This window comes from Brachypodium distachyon, chromosome 5 (assembly GCF_000005505.3).
Source record: "Brachypodium distachyon strain Bd21 chromosome 5, Brachypodium_distachyon_v3.0, whole genome shotgun sequence".
In the NCBI taxonomy this organism is placed as follows: Eukaryota; Viridiplantae; Streptophyta; class Magnoliopsida; order Poales; family Poaceae; genus Brachypodium; species Brachypodium distachyon.
In genome coordinates, this window is record NC_016135.3 from 26,014,959 (window position 1) to 26,037,063 (window position 22,105).

Sequence of the window (22,105 nt, forward strand, 5' to 3'; positions counted from 1 at the left end):
GCCAGTGCTTGCAGGGCATTAAAGTCCCATCGAACTACTCGTCGAGCATCAAGCATCTAGTTGACATGAAGAGTCACAAGCTATCTGGCATGAAGTCTCATGACAACCATGTCATACTCACTCAGTTACTTCCAGTCGCAATCAGATGTATCATGGAGCCACACGTATGGGAAAGAATCATGAAGCTTTCTGACTTCTTTGACAGCATCTCGCAGAAGTCAATCACCGTTAGACGATACCAGATACTGAAGGATAGTATGATACAGATTCTGTACGAGCTCGAGATGTTATTCCTTCCATCATTCTTTGATATCATGGTCCATCTAATGATCCACATATGCGATGAGATCTTGTCCCTAGGGCTCTCGTTCCTGCATAATATGTATGGCCCTGAACGATACAACGGGGTTCTGAAGCGCTACGTTCGTAACAGATCGCGTCCGGAAGGTAGCATCGTCAAAGGCTTTAGGGCAGAAGAGTGCATCGAGTTCTGCACGGATTGGTTGGCCGATCAGAAATCAATAGGTGTTCCCGAATCACGGCACAAGGGCAAGCTCCATGGCGAATGTGGCCTTGGACATACATACCTTAATGTCTATGGAAGAGGAAGGGAAGCTGACTTTGAAAGAGCACATTTGGTTGTGTTGCAAACTGTCGATTGCTGCCGGCCTTATCAGGAAATGCACATGGAACAACTACAAATTAAAACCCTAAAAGATGAGAAGTCTGGATCCACTGGGAGAAAAATAAAACATTCGCAGCATGACTGAAGAATTATTGGTACGGCAGGGAGACGACCAATGAATCTGAAGAGACGGTTGGATGTTTGTCATGGGAACCTGCTTACCACGTCTCTACTTGGCAATCATATGCGATCAACGGCTATAACTTCTACACTGCGACTTAGGACCGTAAAAGCAGGTATCAAAATAGTGGTGTAGGCATGCCTTCTGAGACCGCGACCGACGACAACAACAAAACCAAAGTGTTGTTCGGCGCTATCGAGGAGATATGGGAATTGGAGTACTCGATCACAAAGATCCCAATGTTCCGTGTTAGATGGACCAAAGGTGACAAAGAAGAGGTTCATGACGATGGTGCTACCTCCTGAGGTCCCTCGTGAACAAGTTGACATGAGAAAAATCCCGGCAAGAGAGGAACCATGGGTCTTTGCTAAACAATGAAAACAGGTATTTTACATAGACGACCCGGCAAATAAAGGCCGCATCGTAGTAAGAAGAGGCAAAAGAAGCATTGTTGGAGTGGACGAAGTTACTTCACAAGAAGACTACGAAGTTTCCATGATCCGACGACCGCCGCAGATGACGAAGAAGTGGAACGCACGATATTAACGAGGAAAAAGAGAGAGAAAAGAAGAAGTGATGGGAGCGACAGCGAGAAAATACCACAAAACCCCTACCTCACAAGCACTACTGAGAGGAGTCAAGTTATGACTTACCGAATGAAACAGAAGCACTAGTAGTCACATTGTAAAATGTACTCGTACTGAATTTGAATGCAAACTTTGTACTAAGTGAAATTATGTGTGAAATTTGTATACATGTGATGAATTTCTTGAATTTAATGTAGCACAAATACTAGAGAAATGCATGAATTCATTCCTGAAACATAATTTCAAAGGGACAGGTTTTTCTAAATTTAAATTAGTACAACTGCCCCAACAAGCATATGAGCACATCCGTAACGGTCAGCTACTATGTGACCATTACTGATGTATAGGTGCTCATTATAGGTGCTCATCAGTAACGGTCGCGTGGTAAGGCGACCGCCACTGATGTGCTTCGGCATATAAAAGGAACGGCCAAAACCCTAGCCCATTGCTCTTCTCGCCTGCGCGTCGCTTTCCTAGCAGACCAGCTGTGGGCACTTTCCTCCCCCGGGTGAAGCCCTGCCGGATCTCCGCGCCGCCGCCGCCGCCATCAACCTACTCCCCGTCCCCGAGCCCTCGAGCCCGACGCCGCCGTTGACCTCCTCCTCGTCCGTGAGCCCTCGAGCCCGCGCTGTCTTCCTCCTCCACCCTGAGCCGCCCGACGCTGCCCGACGCCGCCGTCTTCCTCTACGAGGCCACCCGACGCCGCCGTCGACCTCCTCCGCGTCAAGCCCGCCGCCGCCGCCTCCCTCCACGACACCCCCTGACGCCATCCTCCTAACCCTAGGTGCGCGCGCTCCTCTGCCTCCCTCGATCTCCTCTGATTTCCTTGTTCTAACCACAAGCATGTTGGATTTAGGTTACACAGCTATAGTCTGAATTGGATTTAGGTTACACAGCTATAGTCACAAAATCATGCTCTTCAATTATTATTAATTCGCACTTGCTGATTTTGTTTGCGAGTACTGCTCCATAAGACTCTGTTTATGATGTAAATATATCAATTTATGTATTGCTGTATATATAAACTAGTCCATCAATTAATGTTGTTTTGTGGAGTATATACAGAATTGTACCAATGCTACAATAGTCTGAATTGGAGCTACTATTAAGTATGCACAGAAATTCATTGTAGGACAGAAAGTATGCACAGAAATTCATTGTAGGACAAAAATTCATTGTACCAATTCATTGTAGGACAGAAAGTATGCACATAAATTTTGATCATGCAAATTTCAGTGAAACGGTACCTCAGAGCCCATGTTTTCAATTCATTAGACCAATTTGGTAGTACTGTTTTTGGAGCTACTATTAAGTGTGGCCCTGGAACCTCCTTCTTTTCCAATAGATAAGCGATCAAAGCTATAGTCTAAATTGTTTTCCAATAGATAAGCGATCAAAGCTATAGTTTGAATTGTTTTCCAATAGATAAGTGAAACATTAGTTGCCCCCAAGTTGCAGAGAATTAGTAATTCTACCAAATTAACAGAACACCAAGTACTGAGGCAAGTGAAATTTAGGATTTATATACATCCTGGGATACACCAAGTATATGATTTTAGCTATATACATGATGTTTACTTATGATTTTAGAATAATTTAGGATTTATACACATGCTGTTTACTTATGCTATATACATGATGTATATGATTTATATAAGTGCTTCATTTATGTGAATTGTGGGCCCGACCATCATGTCGAGTCATTGGAGAAGGGGCTGCCCATCGTGCCAAGGGGGTACATATGCGGGTGGGTTTTTTATGCAGGTTTCGAGCTCTTAGTAGAGAAAATTTGCTAGTTTTTTAGCATAGGTCATGCCGAAATTTTTGGCCGATACATATTTGATGGTTTTGATGGCATAGGTACGGAATGGGCAAGAGTAACCAGAAATCAGTTCTTGATCGGGAGGAGATAGATCGTGTCGATGAAGAGTCTTCATCGGGAGAGCAAATTGCCAGCTCTGGCTCAGGTAGCTCTCGTTCAGAAGAGCGCGACAACGAGCGACGGGTGGAAGAGAGTAACCCGCAGCCAACTGAAACTACCGCTAAGAAGCCAAAGAAGAAGACGCCGAGGGGGAGCCACAACTTGAAGGACTTTTGTTACGTGGTCACCCGGCACTCTGACAGAGGCCGCTCGGAGTCGCCTGAGAGGGCACAGAAGGCCTTCGCAACGACCTGTGGAGCCGTTGCACTTAAATATTGCAAGATCACCGAAGAGTGGAGTGACATCTCCGAAGTCGTTAGAAACACATGCATCGCGGACGTTGCAAGAAGGTTCCAAGTCACTGACGAGTGGCGTGAGCGATTCCTAGCGTCCGTCAACATGGCAGTGCGGAATGGTCTTGCTAATTGGAAAACCACCGCTAGAAAGTGGAAGGACAAACCCTACGAGATCATCAAGAAGAAATGGCCGTCGATAACTGATGAGGCCGAATGGGAAAAATTCAAGAAGGAATCGTCTGACCCTGCCTTCATTGCGAAGAGTGAACGTATGAGGGCGTTGCGTGCGAGAAAGCCCTTGAACCACAAGCTAGGGAGTGCAGGGAAAGAGGGAAAGAAGAAGGTCTGGCGCAAGCAGGACCGAGTTCTCGAGGCGGTAGGAACGGTGCCTCCAATGCATAACATGCTAGAGGACCAACGTGCTAGAGAATATGCACGTGCCGGAGGACCAAAAGCTTGATATCAACCTCCTAAGGTTGTGGTTTGCCTACCAAATAAGGGAAATGCGGCGAGTGGAGGTCAAAAAAGTAGCCATTCTAGACCCCGTGGTGTTGAACTACGGTGACATCGGTCTTGAGCCAGAAAAGGATCACTCAAGAACCCTGCCATCTAAATACTTGGTGGCATGTCTGGAAAAATGCGCGGACCACGACTTTATCCTCTTCTTCCTTAATTTGGAGTAAGTTGAATTTTATATATGGAACCGTTTGTTTTTCTAATTCAGTCTTTCTTATACACCCTTAGATACTAATTAAACTTTGTTTTTTTTTAAAACAGAGACCATTGGGTGACACTACTCATTTGTTTCCCTTGGTCCGCGGTGTACTACTTCGATTCACTACTTCCGAAGAAGGGTGTACGAGATCGGTACTGGAAACACATCAAATCACTCATTAACACTGCCTGGAAAGTGGCGACCAAGGGAAAACTAGCTGGTAAAGGCTATAAAGACGGGCCTCACCACAACCACAAGTTCCCTTGCCAGCAACAGCCGGCCGGCAGTGTGTACTGTGGCTACTACTGCTGTCACATACTTATGGAGAATGCCGGCATGTTCAAGCCTGAGTGGAAGGGGTCAGTCGCGGCTGTGGAAGAGTACTGGCGGCCTCGAATGACAATGGCACACCGACCTAAATGGGTCGTGTATAACATTCAAAGGGAGTTCGTTCATCTCATCAACAATGAGGTCATCAAGCCTAATGGGGACTTCTACGTACATGGAACAAGTGGTGAGTAGGGTTCACTCACAACAATAGCTTCAAACTTAAAATGAGATACATTTGTATTATTTATATGCTTCTATGAAATTTTGACACTTTGTAATCAATGTCATGAAGTGAGATACATTTGTATTCTTTATATGTTTTAATTGATGCGGCTTTATATACATTTGTATGTTTTAAATGATGTGGCTGTGTATTTTTCTGTGCTGTGATGTGATGTGCCAACTAGATGACGATGAATGTCATTTGTCAACTAGCTAGATGACGTCGTGTCACTGAAGTTAAACAATATATACAATGGTACATGGGAGGTTATACGTGTCACACAACATGCCGTCTTTATGCAAATCCAGGAACAAATCCAGGAACGTGAGAAGCTTTTTAATTGTCGCTAAGTTAGTACAAAATTGTACTAAATCAAGGATAATTAATATGAATCGGAGGCACAATGAACGACAGAGACCGTGAGTTAATGAATGACACCCATTTTCGGTAGCAGTGACCCTCTATGTTCAGGGCCAGCCATTCGGTCGCAAGCCCTGCTAGGGCCTGCTAGGGCGAAGCCATGATGACCAATGTTAATTACAAGCCAAGCCATGTCCATGGAAGCCGGCACTACGGCCAGGATGGAGTGATGGTTCTCTGTAGTCTCGCTTCATGCTATTCCACAATAGTTAATGGATAGTCGAAAGAAATCATATGCAAACACACAGCCCGCGCTAGCTCTCTGGTCCTTACACCGGAAAGGCCAAAAAGACCTGTAGGTCATGAAGTGCACGCGTCCTACACGCTGATGGTTCCTTCACTTTAGAGACGTCCCTGCTAAAAATGACGCTGCTGCAAACAACAGCTAATTAGAGTACTAAAGCAGAGGGCGACTCGGGTGGCGACTCCACCCCTCCTCTCTCCTCCTCGCCGCCGCCGGAGGATGCCGGAGACTCAACGGCGGACGGCGGACGGCGCAGCCTCGTTTTCTGTCACTGCCTTCTTCTTCAGGGCCCCCGCGACGAGCTCTTGTCCTGTACGTCGTCGGGGCGAGGCTTCCATGCGGGGCGGCGGCTTGCTCCGCGCGGATCCGGGGTCATGCTCTCGGATCTGTTGGGGTGGCTGGGCCTGGAGCTGTTGGGTACGGGAGCAACCGGAGCATGGCGCGGGCGGGCGTGGCGCGGACTGCCTTCGCGGGCAGCGTCGGCGAGGTGGCCGGCACGGCGCGGGCAGGCGTGCGGCGGGCCGGCAGAGTGCAGGGCGCGCGCGGGATGGCGAGGTGCGGCCCAGCGAGGTGGCCGGCATGGCGCGGCCGGCGAGGGGCAGGGCTGCACGGGTCGGCGAGGCTCGGGCCGGCGAGGTGGTCGGCAAATTGCGGGCTGACGAGGGGCAGCAGATCTACTGTGCGTCGAGCGGGCGTCAGATCCATGGCTGCCGGTGGCTTCGGGTGAGACATTATCAGCTCTTGGGCTCAATTCTCCTCTCGTTCGCGGTGGGTTGTTGGTGGATGCGGGCGAAAGCCTTGCACTGACAATGTCGGTGCCGGCGACGATGGTGTCTCGGACGTCGTTTACCTTCTTGAAGGCACCGTTTGGCATCTCCATTGCAACCCGCCCATGGCAAGCGAGGTGTCTCCGAGCGAAAACTCAGATCCGGTTTTCTGGACCGGGCAATGGCAACGGCTTCGGTCGTCGTTCCCTCCTTGGAGGCATTGCCTTTGGAGCTCTCGTTTGGCGGCGGTGGATGGGTTGCGATGAGATGAGCTTGGCAGGGGCTTGGCCAGGGCTTGCGGCTTCGAGTGGCGTGGGCACGCCGGTGCGCGAGTTGTACCTGTCGAGGCGATCTCCTCTTTGCTTCGGTCGCTGGAGAAGCCCAACTCTGACTACCTTCTTCTGGCGTTTAGGAGTTGCTTCATGTTCGGTGTCGTTGGAGCCGGTGGTGGTTTGTTTTTGCGGTTGCGACTTGTTTTGTCGGCTGTGCTTTGTTATACTCGTAGTCAAGGTTTTCGTGCGGATTCCTTTGAATAAGCTGCGTATTGTGCGGTTTTCGGTTCGGTTTTCTTTATAAACAGAGCCACTCCATTTTTCTTAATGAATTGCATGAGCACCTGCACTATTTACGAGGTTCCGTAAAAGAAAAAAAGACGCTGCACACGCGCTGCCGCGCGCTTAATCAGGAGTTGAGATCGAGGTCCCGTCCCTGTCCAGCAGAATCACACAAATTTCAGTGACACCCCCACAGCTAGCCACAGGATGACAGGACAGGACACCACGAAATTTCCAGCCAGAGGATCCGGCATCTCTGTTGGTTAGATCAACAAAGGAATCTCTCGAACGAACGAGCGTCTCGAAACGATCCCCCTGCCAACTTGGGATCAATCACTTTGCAGAAGGCAAAGTTTCCCTTGGAGAGACGCCCATGAATTGGAAACCAGAAGGAGGAATGAATGGGCATGGGCGCGCGATCGAGACGAACTGAGTTGAGGACAGCGTGCAGATCGTATTTGTGGTTGGTGTGCAGGCAGGAGCTAGCTGAGATTGGGAGAGCGACCCGGCGTCGTCGGTCGGAGTCTGGACCGGTCCACGTTAACTTAGTTCCAAAGGCCAGTTTACACGAATCGGCTTTACCATCCTTCCTGGCCCAGCCCAGCTTTTGCGTACACATGCTTGCTCTCAGGGACTGGCTCTGGCTGGTTGCTTCTTCTGGCATGGGCCCCCGCCCTACTAGGGTGGAGACCACCACTACGATGTCTCTCTCTACTCCTCGCTTCAATTATTGCAATGCCCGAATTAGAAAGAAGGAATCATCTTCCTTCTAGCAAAATGCTGCGGCCACTTGCGCGCGCCCCGGCCGGGGGATGGCTGTTCTCTTTTCAGTTTAGGGAGCTGCCTGCGTTTCATAGGCTAGGCATCACATTTTGAAAGCATCTCCAAGGATGTCAAAAAGGAAAACAAGCTTGTTTATGTTTTTTGACAGAGGCTTTATCGTCATTCAATCCTATCGAAACAGTTATCTCGTCGATCAAATGTAAAATTAGGAATGGCATTTTGATCTACATGAGTAGTAACTTTTTTTTAGAAAAATCGGCTCAAGTTCTTTACATGGCACGATAAACCTGCGTAAACAGAGCAAATTCATATTTGTTTCTTCTAGGATGCAAACATGTACTCCCTCCGTTACATAACTATTGTCTCAAATTTGCCTAAAAATAGATATATCTATTTGTAAAAAATGTTTAGATACATGTAATATTTCGACAAGATTTATGGAACGGAGCAGAGTACCAGTGAACTCTAGCATGCATGGAAATGGTGTACTGTCAAACGGCACTTTCAGCTAATTTTATTAATACTCGTGACATTAGATGGTGCACCAAATCCCATGATTATGAAGCACGATAACGACAATTACTCCGGCGAAGGTTTATAGAAAAATAGCACGAGGTCCACGAGTTGCATATTCTATGATGTTTACTAGAGGGGTCTTAGCATTGTCGAGGTTAATTAGCACTAGGGCTAGCATCGACAAGACAAAAATGAAAATGAACACGGATGCGACACCAGGATAATTTTCGAGATGTTTATTATTGGATGACTAGCTAGCATGTTGTCGGCCACCCGGGTCGTGGGGGTGCCTTGGAGCGAATTTCCGGAACCAATCTCATCATGGAGTGAATGATGCAACATGAGACCAAACAAAATGAGCTGTGATGTGGACACCCCCGACTCATCGCTGTTGGCCACGGTAAGAATGGAAAAAGCGCCAAAAGATACACAACACACACACTGAATGCTTCTCGAGTGAGTTGAGAGGTGACCCTCCCTCAAAGCTAGCTAGCTAGGCAGTCCACTACTGCCAATCTCTCTCTCGATCTATCCCCTTCTGGGGATAATCTCCACTCCTCATTTACAATGCCCTTTGCTCTCGCTCTCATGTCCATCCATCCTCGGATCGATCCATCTCTCTCACCCAATCGAGAAAGACAGAGCAAGAAAGAAGGAAAAACAAGAAATGTTGGGGAAAGAAAAAAGAATCAATAGTGTCCAGTAGTCGTTCTGCTGGTAATAGTCGTGAGGTTGAGGAATGAAATCCTTCCTCTTGATCTTCGTCCTCCTGGAGAAGAGGCCATGATCGAAAGGGCTTGCTGTTCTTGATCAAATTTTTTTTTGGCTAGCTGTAACGAGAGCTAGGTGGGTCTGGCGAGGGAGTGGAACCCGTTCTTCTGAAGCCAGCTCTGGGCTTGCGATGCGATGTAGGGTGGGAATCGTGATGATGCTGCTGCTGCTGCCGCGGCTGCGGCGGCGTTGCTCGGCGGCGCCGCCGGGTGCGGCACCGGCGACGGCGGCGGCGGCCAGCTCGTGCCAGCGCCGCCGCCGACGCCATTGTTGCCCCAGACGCCATGCAGCCTCTGTTGCTGCTGCTGCTGGAGGTGCGGATGCCAGTGCCCTGCTCCGCCGCTCGTGCCGCCGACCGTCAGCGACAGGCCTCCCGCTGTCCCCGGATCGCCTCCGTTGCTCACGAACTGCCAGCACAGATTTGCACCAGACAATCAATCAGCCAAGCAGAGTATTAACTCGCCGCCTACTAAGAACAGATAATTAACCAAGATACTAATCCATCTTCTCGAAATGGAAAATGGCAGAGTACCCACTTGGTGATGCCTGGGACTAAACGGCAGGTGGGAGGCTTGCAGGCCGGGAGGGGGCATCTGCTGATGCTTCAAATTTTGGTCCAACTGTAGTGCCATGCCAGCCAGCAAGCAGTTAAATTAAGAAAAAATTCAGCTTTCCAACACCATATTAGTACGGCTACTTGATTATAGTTATATAGTTGACGCACGAATTAAGCAAGGCCAAAGTTGGTGCGTTGTACCTTGGCCTTGGTGCTCCGCGCCGCCGCCTGCCAGTCGAGCTCGAACGCCATGGGGACGCGCTGGTCAGACCCCGCGGCGCTGTCGTCGTCGCCGCCGTCAAGAATGCCCCTTTTGGACCCCGCCGAGCTCCCGAGCGACAAGTCCAGGTTTTGCTCGCCGTCGTCCGTCGCAGCTGTTTACACGGCCACAGAAGAACATTGCCCATCATAAGCTCAAGAACAGCAAGAAAAAAACAGATGGTGAATTAAATCACGCGCGCACAGTAGGCAGGGTTCAGTGACTAACCCGTCGGCTCGAACTCCTCGGCGTAAATGCTGGGATCGAAGTTCGTGACCGCATCCTTGCCGTTGCACTTGATGGCAGCGCGATCGTACGACCTGCATACCGCGGGCCGACAAAGGTCCAGAGAGAGAGACACGAGACAGCCGATCAATCAATCAGTTCACCGCCCAACCCAAAGCTCGATTCGATCCACAACAGCAGCAGCAACAATGGACAGAGGGACGCACAGTTCACAGTGCTGGCAATAATTTAGTCTTTTACCTGGCAGCTTCCTCCTCCGTGTCAAACAGGCCCAAGTAGACGTACCTGCACAAGATAGAGAGATGCCACTTTGAGCGCAACGACAGGAGCAAGCAGATACCACTCAGAAACACATGGATGTTCTGTCCGTTTTTGAAGTGGTTCAGAAGATGGATGAAATTATGAAGCGCCGCAAGGTAATTGGATTGGAGGAAGGAGGGAGAGTGATGATACTTCTTGCCGAGGAACTGGCCCATCCGGGCCTCCCATCTGCCGCACTTGTGGAGCGTGACGCCCCTGTACTTGGAGCTGCCCCTGGGGAACCCCGTGCTCTGCCGCCGGAGCACGTGGACGAACTCCTCCTTGGTCAGATTGCCCATCTGCAAGTCGATTCCAACACACGTTTAATTTTACGATTCTGCAAAAACGAAATCGATCGGCCTCGCTGGCGCAGCAGAAATTGTTTGTCGATCACCTGCTTAATGTCGTCGTAATCGTCCAGGCTAAAATTGATGTCGGCTTCCACGCCGCGGAACTTGATCGCCGCCCGATCGTAGGCCCTGCAGTCGTTGCGAGCATGGTAAAGAATTCAGAAAAGAGCGGCGGCGAATTAATTGAATTGGTATTGGCAGAGCAGAGATGCTCGTGTCAGTCGGGGGAGAGAAAGATCAAGGAAGCGAAATATCTTACCGAGCCGCGGCATGAGCAGTGTCAAATCCACCTGCAAGAAGTCGTCACAAGCCAAGCCATTGTGAGGGAAGAACCCAATTGGCGCCCCAAAAATGGAGAATTGGAGATATGGACAAGATGGACGATGAACGAAACTTACCCAAATAGACCTGCTTGCCACAATCCCTGCATTGCACAAAAGGATGGGGTGAGAGAGAGAGAAGAAGAGAGGGCAGCAGAGAGTGAGAAGAGAGAGAGGGAGAAACAAATGGAGAAGAGAGAGAAGGGGAATAACTTTGATAAGATGTTGCTATGAAAGGCAAAAGGAGCAGAAGCGAGGAATGGCCAAAACAAGACGAATCCAATACCAAACCCATCCTCGCTTCTTTTCTTTTGCGCAGACAACACACAAACACTCTCTCCTCTCTCCTCTTCTTCTTCTTCTTCTTCTTCTTCCTCGAGCTCTCGAGAAAAGGGAAAGGGAATGAACAGAACGGAAAGCACAGAACTTACCATATGTGCGACTCCCACCGCCCCGTCCGGCGGTAGAAGGTGACGCCGCGGTACTGCGAGCTGCGCGACCGGGGCCCGCGCCGGCTCTTCTTCCCCACGGCGGCGGCCGCGGCGGCGCCTCCGCCGGACGACGCGGTGGCGGGCGGCGGCGCGCCGGCGAGACGCAGCCACCCCGCCCGAGCGGCGTCGGCGACTCCTGGGGCGGGCTCGCCGGGGACGACGGCCGGGGGGAAGAACTGGCGCGTGAGGACGGCGGAGTCGTCGTCGTCGGGTATCTCGACCAGGGCGGCGGCGGACGACGACGAGGCGCCGGAGTCGTCGACGGACGGCGGGGACGGCGGCGGCGCCGCCTCCGCCGCCGGCGAGTCATTGAGATCCCACATGGCTCCCCTCTCTGTCTTCGCTGGGAGCTCCTCTGCTCTCCTCTTGCTGTTTGTTGTTCTTCCCCTGGCTGGGGCGGCTGAAGATAACAACAGGAAAGGGAAACCAGGGGGAGAGAAACAAAGAGAGGGAGAGGGGGAAGAAAAAGGCAGGAGCCGGTTGCCTTGTTGGGGTATGCAAGTACTTTCTCTTTTGCGCTCTCCTTTGAAAAGCCCCTCTCCTCCTAACCTAGGAGCGCAGAGGCGGAAAAAAGGAGCCCTGCTGCTGCTGCTGCTGGTGGACGAGGCTGTGCGAGATGGTGCGTCTTTTGGCAAACATACTTCCACTAGCTAGCAACTCTCACTCACTTGCTCCGAGGAGAACGAGGAGCGAGGGGAAAAGGAAAGGAAAAACAGAGGCGTGGCGAAAGAAACAGAGTGTGCGCGCGCGCGTTTATAAAAAGCCCAGCGGCGGCCGGTGGACAGAGCAAAGCGCAAGGAGTAATATCATAGCCGTCTTGTGTTATAACGGCTGGGAAAACCAGAGCTCCTCCACCTCAAAAAAAGAAGAAAATTAGAGGTCCTCCTCGTACAGCTTCCTGCCGCTGCAATTGGCTGCAACTCCATGGACCATATGGTTTCACCTCGTTGGACGCTTCGCTGCAAATACTCTGAGTTTTGACCAGAGAGAAAGAAACAAAAAGAATGAACCAGCGAAAGGAACGGCATGCAAGCATTTCCCAATTTAAATTCCTGTCGACTTTGAAGTTCATATTATGTATTGTACGGAGTACGTGTGTGACGAGCCGGCCGGCCGGGCGCTTTGGCCCTGCCAAATTAGCCGGCTTGCGTCGACAAGTCAAACCCAACTCGGATGTACCGATCGAGAGTCCTACATAAGCCCGGTACCGGAACGGTACTTGTGTTCCGTTTTTTTCCTGACCCGTCCGAGCGCAATCGATCGTGACAAGGACGCCATAATTTCCTACGAGTTGCCAATTGCTCTGCAGTGTTCCGGATTTTAGATATTGGTTCTGGTCGACGTCCGGACAGCGATCTGCCGCGCGCGGGTGGCGAAAATATCTCGTCTCCACGGAGAAATCGTCGAATATGGCGGTAATCAATCGATTGTTCCTTCGTAACCCTGGGGCCTAGTGCTTAGTTGTCGGAAGCTCGAAGGCTAGGAGGCTCCGACACATGGGGGCCCATCTGCCAGCCGGTAAAGTGAGGTCACTCTCCGTCGATCATTTGTGCACAAGGTTCCCCTTTTGTGCAATTCTACGAGGGATCGACCTTCAGAAATTCCACACGGTGCTTTCCCATCCTTTGCTTGTCACTTCCACTGAAATGATCCGTCACCCAGCTGGCTGCTACTGTTCGAGCCAATTTTCACGTGTTCGCAGGCGTGATTGATTTTTTCCTGAGACGTGCGTTAATTTGGGGCAAGAATCGTAGTACAAAGCCAGTGTTAGCCCGGGGTAAGCATGTACGTGCTGCTGTCAAAGCAGTGAAATTTTGGAGAGAGCCATGCATGCATGCAGATGTTGACTGGTCTCCGATGGATGGAATCGATCGTTGTATTTCCATTGGCAATGGGCCAATTTCATGTCGACCGACGCCGTACTTGCAGCTAGAGCGAGCTCTCGATCAGCTGCTGCCCGTGCCGGGAAAGATATTTCCGGCCGGTACGAATATTCTCCTCTACTAGCAGCAACACAAGCAAAGATTTTTTTTTTAAAGGTTTCTGCTGCGATATGATAGGGCCTAAAGACTGGAGATGCTCACGCACAGGGACTGGCCACTGGCCAAGGCCAACAGCACAGTCACTACTGCCTTTCTGTTGTTGACCAAAGAGCTACGTCTGTGACGACTAAAGACTTTGAGTGATTTCACTTGGCAAATCTGGGTCTCCTCTCCTCCCTCCGTTTATAGCACCGACCGTTTTTTCTTCCTTAACTTTAGGCCTGGAAGTTTCCCATCGATTCATTCATCCCTTTTCATGTCTATTGAATTTTCAACCTTTTTCCTTCTAAAAAACCACTCCTCCACAAATTCAATCTTACCAAGCTGCATTGCTTCCACATCGCCTGGTCCTGGAGTCATTTTGCGGAATTTACTGACCCGTGCCGTGCCGATGAAAGATGCATATACGACCCGCTGGTTAATTATTACCAGTTGGAGACTGTGGCAGGGGTCGAGAAAAGGCACGCTAGAACCACACACGAATATGGAAACCATAGTCTGCACCGATGCATGCATCACAAGCACGCAGCTAGGCAGATAGATAGATAGCTGGTCCATGTCATCGGGACTTGGGAGGGGGGCTCACAGCGACGTCAACTATATACGCGTACGAATCTGTAGCTAGCTTAGCTAGGGAGGTCCATGCAATGCACTGACCACCCGCAAGCTCCAGCTTGTCTGCTCGATCTAGATGCCAGACTACACGTACTACATGAACTTCTTCTCATCCCCTTCAAGAGAGTTCAAAGGCTAGAAGTTCTAGCTTTGCCCCCACGGAGACACACATGTGCATGCTCGTACGTGCCACAGTCATAGCTAGCTCTCGCAGACGGATCGACTGAAGCCTTGACCGAATTTGCCCCCAAATATGCTTAAAACGGTGCGGTGTTTTTGAGGCACGCGTACGTACAGGTTCGTGCGGTTTCTGGCCGATCGTTATATCTCCTTTCTTTGGCCGAACCTACAGATGATGACGTGATGCGATCCGACGTATGTGTCGACAGCGAAGCTGCAGGGACAGGTCGACTACTCAGTTTAGGCTCTCTTCTTGCTATAAGTATCTTTTGAGCGTCTCCTGTCTCCTTTCCTAATCAAAAGTACTGTACTCCACTGGAAAGCATAACTGGCCAGTGCCAATGGCCAATGGGATATCAACACGGGTTAGGAGTACTAGCACTGAAGTGCTGATCATCCGGGGAATAATAATTGGCTTTGCTTGGGGTCACACGGAGAACCATATAGAATACCCCCCCCCCCCCACCCCCCCAACATACTATTATTGGCAGCACAAGGGCGTGTCATGGGAGAGCGTGATGGTCCACTGATCGTTTCGGGCAAGCAGAAGGCGGATTTGTTAAATCCGGGAGCTAATTCTGGGCCTCGTGGCCGCCTGCCTGCCCACAAACAAAGCCTTTCGACCACTACGTACGTTGGATGAACAAAAATAATATCTTATCATATACTCACCCCCATCTCTCTTTCTTTCAGTGGAGTCAGTCAGTCACGCATATGCAGCTATAGGTAGTAGCCGCTAATTATTGGTGACATGAGCTGAGCCTGTGTGTGTTGTTTCATGGCGGTTCGTGTCAGAGCGAAAGGAAGGGCGGGATCGGGGACATGGATCGATTATTGATGATGGCCGTGGCGAGGAAAGGAAAAGAGCTTTATTTTACAACCGAGAGATGTTCCTTGGAAAGTGGGGGATCGAGAGCCCATCGCCCCACGTCTGGAACCGAACCAAAGGAGGAACCAATTGCAACAAGAGTTGTCAAAGAGTCGAGTCATGCCTTTATTTCGTAAGACTAACGTGAGTCGACCCTGACCAGATCCACGGCCAACGGAACAAAAAGAGTTAACTTATTGGTACAATACTACTCCTCGGTTCGGAAATAAGTGACTCACTTTTGTCATCCAGGCAAAAAACTAAAAGAGTTTTGTTGAGCGACGTTCTTAGAGCGACTCCAATGGGATCGGCCAAATTTTGTCCTCAAATGTCTTTTTTTGCTCATTTGAGGAAGCAATTGGACATGTGTCCGCTTCATCCAACCACACCTTCCAAATTAGTTTTTCTTTTTTTTAATCCTTTCTTTTCTTCCTTTTACCTTTTCTTCTCATTTTCACATCTCTTGTTGTGGGCCGGGACGGACAAAAGAGATTGTCCGGACACCCAAACCTCCCCCCAAATTTTGGGCAAATTTGAAGGATGTGTCCGGACAAACATGACATTTTATCCGTTTAGGAAATTTCATTGAAAGATGATTTTTTGGACAAAATGTACATATGCTCTTACGATTTGTCCGTTCATCTTTGAACGATGTCATTGGAGATGCTTTTACGATTTGTTACTAGGTGTACTATTTTGTTTCAAAGACACCAAAAGGAGACTAATATCATTGTGTGCTCTCCTAAACTTCCTTGGTAGTTGGGAAAGGCCAAATGTGTAACTGCGTGAATTTGAGTGCGGCTACAAACTCCAATTTGGGAAGATGCTCAACATATGGCTGCAATTATCTGTTGGAAAAAATCTAGCTGGATGTCAATTTAGGTGTCAATGTTTTCCTTATTTGGAAGTAGGCATCACAACCCGTGTCCCATTCCTAGTACCAAAACTGCAGCCCCGTACGGTTTGGGCCAATAGATGCTCACGAAATTAGCTAATGGTCCAGCTAATCTAGACCTAACTTAGTACAGCTGCTACAGTGATGAAGAAAGGTTGACATCTGGTGACTGATTTTATGCTATAATTAATGCAAGGACCGTTCTCTCGTCGGGGAGGCAAAAATAAACTACATTCAGTTTGGGGTCCCAGGTCTTGATCAATATAGAAAAACATGCAGGCCTTGCATAGAAATGAGGCTATCATTTTTCCAGCTTCCTAGTTGAATTGTTTCGTCTGAAACTCTAGCATTTCAAATATGTAAACTCCAAACTTGCAGGTGCCTGCAAGTGTTTTTCCAGGGGAGAGAACATGTCACTTGTAGCAGTGTCCTTTAATTTCTTTTCCCTTTTACGCGAATTATTGATGCCGTAGGGTCATTAGAATGGCATTGTTTTCCTCTGACTGTGACCGGTCGATCGCCTTTCCAGGTCTACACATGGCGACACCAGGTCGTAATCAAGAGGTGAACATGAACGTCCAACCAAATGCCTAGATATATACAGTTGTAAGTTAATTGCAACCGTGCAAGGCAAAGGCTGTAACAGGACTCTGAAATCTGAATACGGCACAGATTTGTTAGTGGTTAAACGATGTGCGCTGTGGCTTTCTTTAACTGTCGAAATGTATAGACACTTACTTTTTCTGTGTTAACTTCTGAGCTCTTCTGCTGGATACCGATGTTGTTGGTTAAGCTGGTAACAGTTTACTACTACCAGTTGGTGTTAATTAGTCGTGACTTGTTGGAAAAGGGTCAGATGCGACACATGTGATTTATAGCTTTGGAAGGAAGAGACACCTTTTGGGGATATCATTTGATCAGACGTGGTGGTTGAAATGAGAGATTCAAACTTGAAATATTGCAGCATCAGAGTTCAACCCAGGATGCATGCAGGCAGGTCGCAGGACATGGGCATCTCTTTTCCCTTCCCTTAGTTAAAGATAAGAGAACAAAATGGGCCTTTAAATAACCATGTGCCCAGCTTGATCTGATTTTCTGCTAGTGCTGCCTCTGTCCTGCAAAGAAAGTAGTAGGTCAGCACCAACACCAAACACCCAAGAGGACAAGGGTGTTCAGAAAGTGGTGAGGTATACTCTACAACTATACAATGATCTATTCATTTGTGTCGAATGTTTACGTGTGAGTAAACAGCATGAAGATGATGATGGTACACTGGACTAGCCTGCAAAAACAACAGCCGTGACAGAACAAAAATTTGACCAGCAATAGGACGGAGAGGCAGGAGGACGGCCGCGTTTCATCAAGAAGCAGGAACTACACTTCTGCTGCAACTGTCGAGTCACCAAACTACCCATACTTTTCTCTTTGGCACCTCTTCAAACTCCTATCCCTCTGGCCCGATCGCGTCACTGCAGCTCCTTTCTCCCTATCACTTCTTTACACTTTTCAGGCAAACAAACATGGAGGACATTGATTCCACTTGCCGTTTTCCTTCATTTCCTCGTCCATCCATCCACCAGTCGCCGCCCCAGCTGACACCATGAACGCTTCATTAACTGAGATCGGCACACTTAATGCCTTCAAATCAAGTGCTCTCTGGTGTCCCTCCCTGGTTCCTCGGCATGCAAATGCAGTGCATGCGCGAAGCGGCAGCAGCAGCAGGAGATCTTTTGAACCGGGCGCGTGATCCCTGCGCCTTTCGCTTGCAAGGCGACAAGGCCGTGCCTGTACTCGTGCGAAAACAGCAAGTTTCAGACATGGTACCCGTCATGTGCAGTGCAGATGATGCGTGGAAAAATGGCAGGCGAAACTGAATTCTTTTCTTCCCTTTGGACGAGACGCTCGGGATCAATGCGAGCTGTGTGGACTGGAAAGCCTCACAGTAAAGGAAAGGTGCTTTGCGTTCTGGGGCATTCAACCGAGCAAGAAGAAGAGCTCCGGCGCCAGGTTTTCTTTTTTTTCTTTTCCTTTCCTTTCTTTCTCTGGAACTGCAACTGCAACTGCAAGCAACCATTTGGTCATCTGCAACAGCTTGTGTGTCTAGCTAATAGGAGTACATCATCAAATCCGATCTGGAATTGCGGACGAGGTACTTCTCTGCATGCTAAGCTGCAATCAAGTCCATGTACCATGTTTAGTACAAGGACTGAATTCGGTATTCAATCCAAGCATAGGTTCTGGAGTACTGCGTACTAAAGAGTGCGTATTCAAGTGTAATAGTCTAGATGCACGTACGAAGGGGTACATGCATGGATTGTGGTTGCTTATTTTGATTCGAGTGTAGATTAACAAAAGTGCTGTGTATAATGCTTTGCACCATGCGTTTGTACCGTTGGGATTTACAGCAGCGAAGGAACGCACTATACACACCTACGCGCTGTTCCACTAACCTCTGTTGCCACACGTGCATGGCCCGGCCACGGCACGGCACGGACGGCGACACGTACATTGGTGATACGCTGCCTGTTTCCGACAACGCAGTAATTTTGATCCACCTCGATACTGCACGGGAAGACCCAAGAGACGCTCTGATCTGTTGCTGTTCATCAAGCGTGTGCAAGAGTTGCAGCTCGCATAATTCATTTCATCCATTCGTTCGTTCAGAGTCCCTTGTAACATTTAAATCTAGCAGGCCGGTGGCTCCCTACTTGCAGAAATTGCTGTTACATCTTACAGGCTGGGTTAGTTCTATGTGACCATGTACGCACCCAGCTGTGTTGCTTCCTGCGCGGCTGCGCCCGTAGTACATATATACCAGGGTTTGTTTTCGATCTCTTGTGTGCTGGGCTGCTGGCACATGGCAACCACAGATAGAAACATCGTACAAGTGGGTGTCTGGGTTCTTAATATACGCATCAACCTTTCATTGATGTATGCATTGTTAAACATCGTCTTTCTTATTGAGAATGGGGGGTTGTTAGTGAGCTCACGGCTGACGTATTTTAGCATGACAAGACATGAGTATAAACTAAGCTATATGCATGGTGATGGTATACCTCGTCAGTCACCAGCAGCTTAAAAAACCTTTGCCTCACACTGGGTATCTGAGGACACGATCGTCCACAGGCAATGCAACTGAACTGATGTTTTTGTTCCATTCATAGATCAGAGTGTCAACGCACTAATTAACCAGTCCCCATCCGATCGGCCCCGGCCGGCTCGTACGTATATATATTGTCCCAACTGAACTAATAGCAGAAAATGAACAAGGTTTATCTACAACTCGTAATTTTTTACTCCATGCTTGCATCTGATCAAGCAAAGATTCGCGGGAGTTATTATAACCTACAGCAGTACAGGTAGAGAGGGCAGATGAGCTTCGCTGTTGCTTTGAGTACAATGCCTGATGTTACTACCATGGCTGAGCCGTCCAGTCCGGGAATGGAACAACAGCTGAGCCACGGGCGCGGTCGTCGTGTCACTCGTGTGTCTGTCTGCCCCGCCTTCTACGATGCTCCTTCGATCGCCGGTCGCAGCAGCATCACGTACAGTAGGAATGTTTGGAGATGCTGGAACAGTCGCTCCCTGTAAACTTGAGCAATGTTCTTGTGTTGGCTTTCACTGTAACCTCTCTGACCAGCCCGCTACTGCTTATGAGTTGTCACGTTTTCTGGGTCGGATTCGGATGAACTGCTGTTAGCACCAGTCCGGGGGAGAAAATAGTAATGGCATGTGCGGTTGGTTCGTAGATTCTCGTTTGACCATATTTGCACGAACAGAAACAGCGACATCACTGTAAGAAAAAGACTGCAATGCGAGCTTGTTTCAGGGCTCAGTTGTAACTGGAACTGGCCCTTCTGTTAAAAAAAAAAAGCTTCAACTGGGCCACAATACATTGGACTATTGCTGGGCTCATTTCAATTGGTTGCAAAGCTCTAACCAGATCTGGCTGGGGCTCTCGACAACTCAACGTACTAATATGAAGTTGGGTGGTCCGAGTGCAATTTTTGTTAGGCTATTTTTAACATGGGCAATCATGCTACAACTCTTATGGGCCTAGTTTTATTTTGTTCAAACACCAACTTCGCCTGGGCAATTATATTGATCATTGAACTCCACATGCAGAAAGAAAGAACTCCACATGCAGAAACCTGCAAGTTGGATATGTTCCCTAAAAAAAAAGCTTTCAGTTCCCCTTCAGTTAAGGGGACGGCATTTCATTATCGCGGCACATTAAATCTGTAGCCTCTTCACTATCGCCGCACCATTAAATTTGTAGCCTCTTCAGCGAGTGAAGAGGCCAGAAAAGGAACCCCCAACACTTTTTATGCTGCAAGCTGCAGGCAGCAATAGGGAACGCATGACAAGTTGTCGCCTCGCCCGCCGGTTCCAGCCAAGGCCGGAATTAAGCACGCCTGTCCTGCATATCAACTGACTACAGCAAGTAGCAAAGGTTGCTGTGTCTACAAGAAAAAAAAAACACGCATCCGCAAGGCAGCCGTAGTGCGCAGCGACCGAGTGTAAAAGTTGGCTGGAAAGAGCGTGCGTGAGAGCTGCTGCTGGGCTCCTTAATTCCCTGTGGTTGTGGTGCTGGCGTGGTCCTTTCCTCCGGTCGGCGCCTCTCTGCCTTCCCGACGTAAGAGTACGTGAAATCATGAGCCGTCAATTTGCGAAACAGGGAGAGGCCATGCTGGCAGGGGCGTCGTCGTTAACGTTCATGCACCGTAGTGGGTTTCCTCCTTTCCAAGCAAATGCACAATGATTAGTTCAGCTGAGGAGAAAAAGAAGAACCACTTGTCAGGTGTGATGTCGCCGACCATCACACCACAACTCCCTGGCCCCACTGCAAGGTGTGTAGTAGTACTAGTACTATAGTGCCCAGGTTTAATTCTCTCCATTCTTAACACAGCGACAACTCCGACAAATCACAAGTCGCTACGCACTATACAACCGAATTTAATTACCGGCCGTCCCATCCAAACACACGAGCCCGCCTGCAAAGCAATTTCGCACAGAAAATGGCCGCCTTGCTGGACTTCAACGAATTTCCTGTTTTCTTTTTGCCCCGCTAGTATGCACCAGAGCCAGGGCCGGACACGCGTGATTGCCTCGCTCGCTCTCACTGTAGTGTGCCCGGGCGCACACGCGGCTTTTTTTCCCCCACCTTTCCAAGCAGTCGCCAGTACCGGCCACACATGCTAGTTGTGATGACGATGATGATCATGCATGCATATAACCGGCAGAGCATATATCGTACTACGTCGTATCACACTGCTGTTAGTGGAAAGAATCGCAAAAGAGCACGCCTTAACCTAAATCTGGCGGATCCCCACTTAAAAACCACCGAGGCCCGAACCAGCCGTGCCGCTTCCTTTTCTTTTCCTCCGATGATCGGACCCGCCGCTTTCCGGATTCCAACTCGGCCGGATCCCAGCGGATCGTTTCCGACGCCGCCGCCAGGGGAAAGAGTCCAAAAAACGGAAGGCATCATCGTTTTCAGAATTCGCGGCAGGAGGGGAGAGGAAGGTGGGTAGGTGGCCCGTGCCGTCCCAGCGCGCCGCTTTGCCTTGTCGGCGCGCCTGGCAGCGACACGCGCGGGATCCCCCAACGAAACGCACTGGGAGACGGACGGATAGCGAGGCTTCACTAGGCAACGGGACGGGCCGGGCCGGCGTGCGTGCGTGCACCCAGGTTCCACGGGGCAAGTTGCTCGGGGCAGGCAGGCAGGCACGCCACTGGCCTGTGTTTTTCTTAAAATAATCGACCGGCACGGCGGCAATGCATATATGCTCTCGTGGCCTCGAACCGTCCAACTGCTGGTGCCGGCGGATGATGGATCGAGTCGGCAGGCGGGCAGTGGAATTCCAGAGCACGAGCATTATCCACTCTGTCTGTGGAGTGTCGATCCGTCCATCCACCCGTCCCGCTCCGGCCTGCCCACCTCGCAGCCGTTTCATTCGCTTCTTAATCCGTCATGATTAGCAGCAGCAGTACGTACGACGGGTTTGTTTAATTCTCGGCGAAAGAAACGGCCGGGCCGGGGTTGTATT

At 49.6% G+C, this 22,105-nt stretch overlaps 1 protein-coding gene across 1 annotated transcript; it reads right to left on the bottom strand.

The window, feature by feature from the left end:
- Nucleotides 1-8,503: 8,503 nt before the first annotated feature.
- On the bottom strand, nt 8,504-12,212 carry LOC100834763 (AP2-like ethylene-responsive transcription factor TOE3). The gene is made up of 10 exons (XM_003580645.4): nt 11,396-12,212; nt 11,043-11,068; nt 10,904-10,934; nt 10,689-10,773; nt 10,448-10,593; nt 10,235-10,279; nt 9,977-10,068; nt 9,691-9,863; nt 9,470-9,553; nt 8,504-9,340 (listed from the first exon to the last, which is right to left on the bottom strand). Exons 1-10 carry the CDS (start codon nt 11,776-11,778, stop codon nt 9,005-9,007), a joined length of 1,401 nt encoding a protein of 466 aa, XP_003580693.1. The 5' UTR covers nt 11,779-12,212; the 3' UTR covers nt 8,504-9,004.
- Between the last annotated feature and the right edge of the window lie 9,893 nt (nt 12,213-22,105).

Coding starts and splice junctions, on each gene's coding strand:
- LOC100834763 (XM_003580645.4), bottom strand. CDS start 11,778: ATGTGGGATCTCAATGACTCGCCGGCGGCGGAGGCGGCGCCGCCGCCG. Junction 11,069..11,395: donor CGGTGGGAGTCGCACATATG/GTAAGTTCTGTG, acceptor TGTGCAATGCAG/GGATTGTGGCAAGCAGGTCT. Junction 10,280..10,447: donor GGCCAGTTCCTCGGCAAGAA/GTATCATCACTC, acceptor TATCTTGTGCAG/GTACGTCTACTTGGGCCTGT.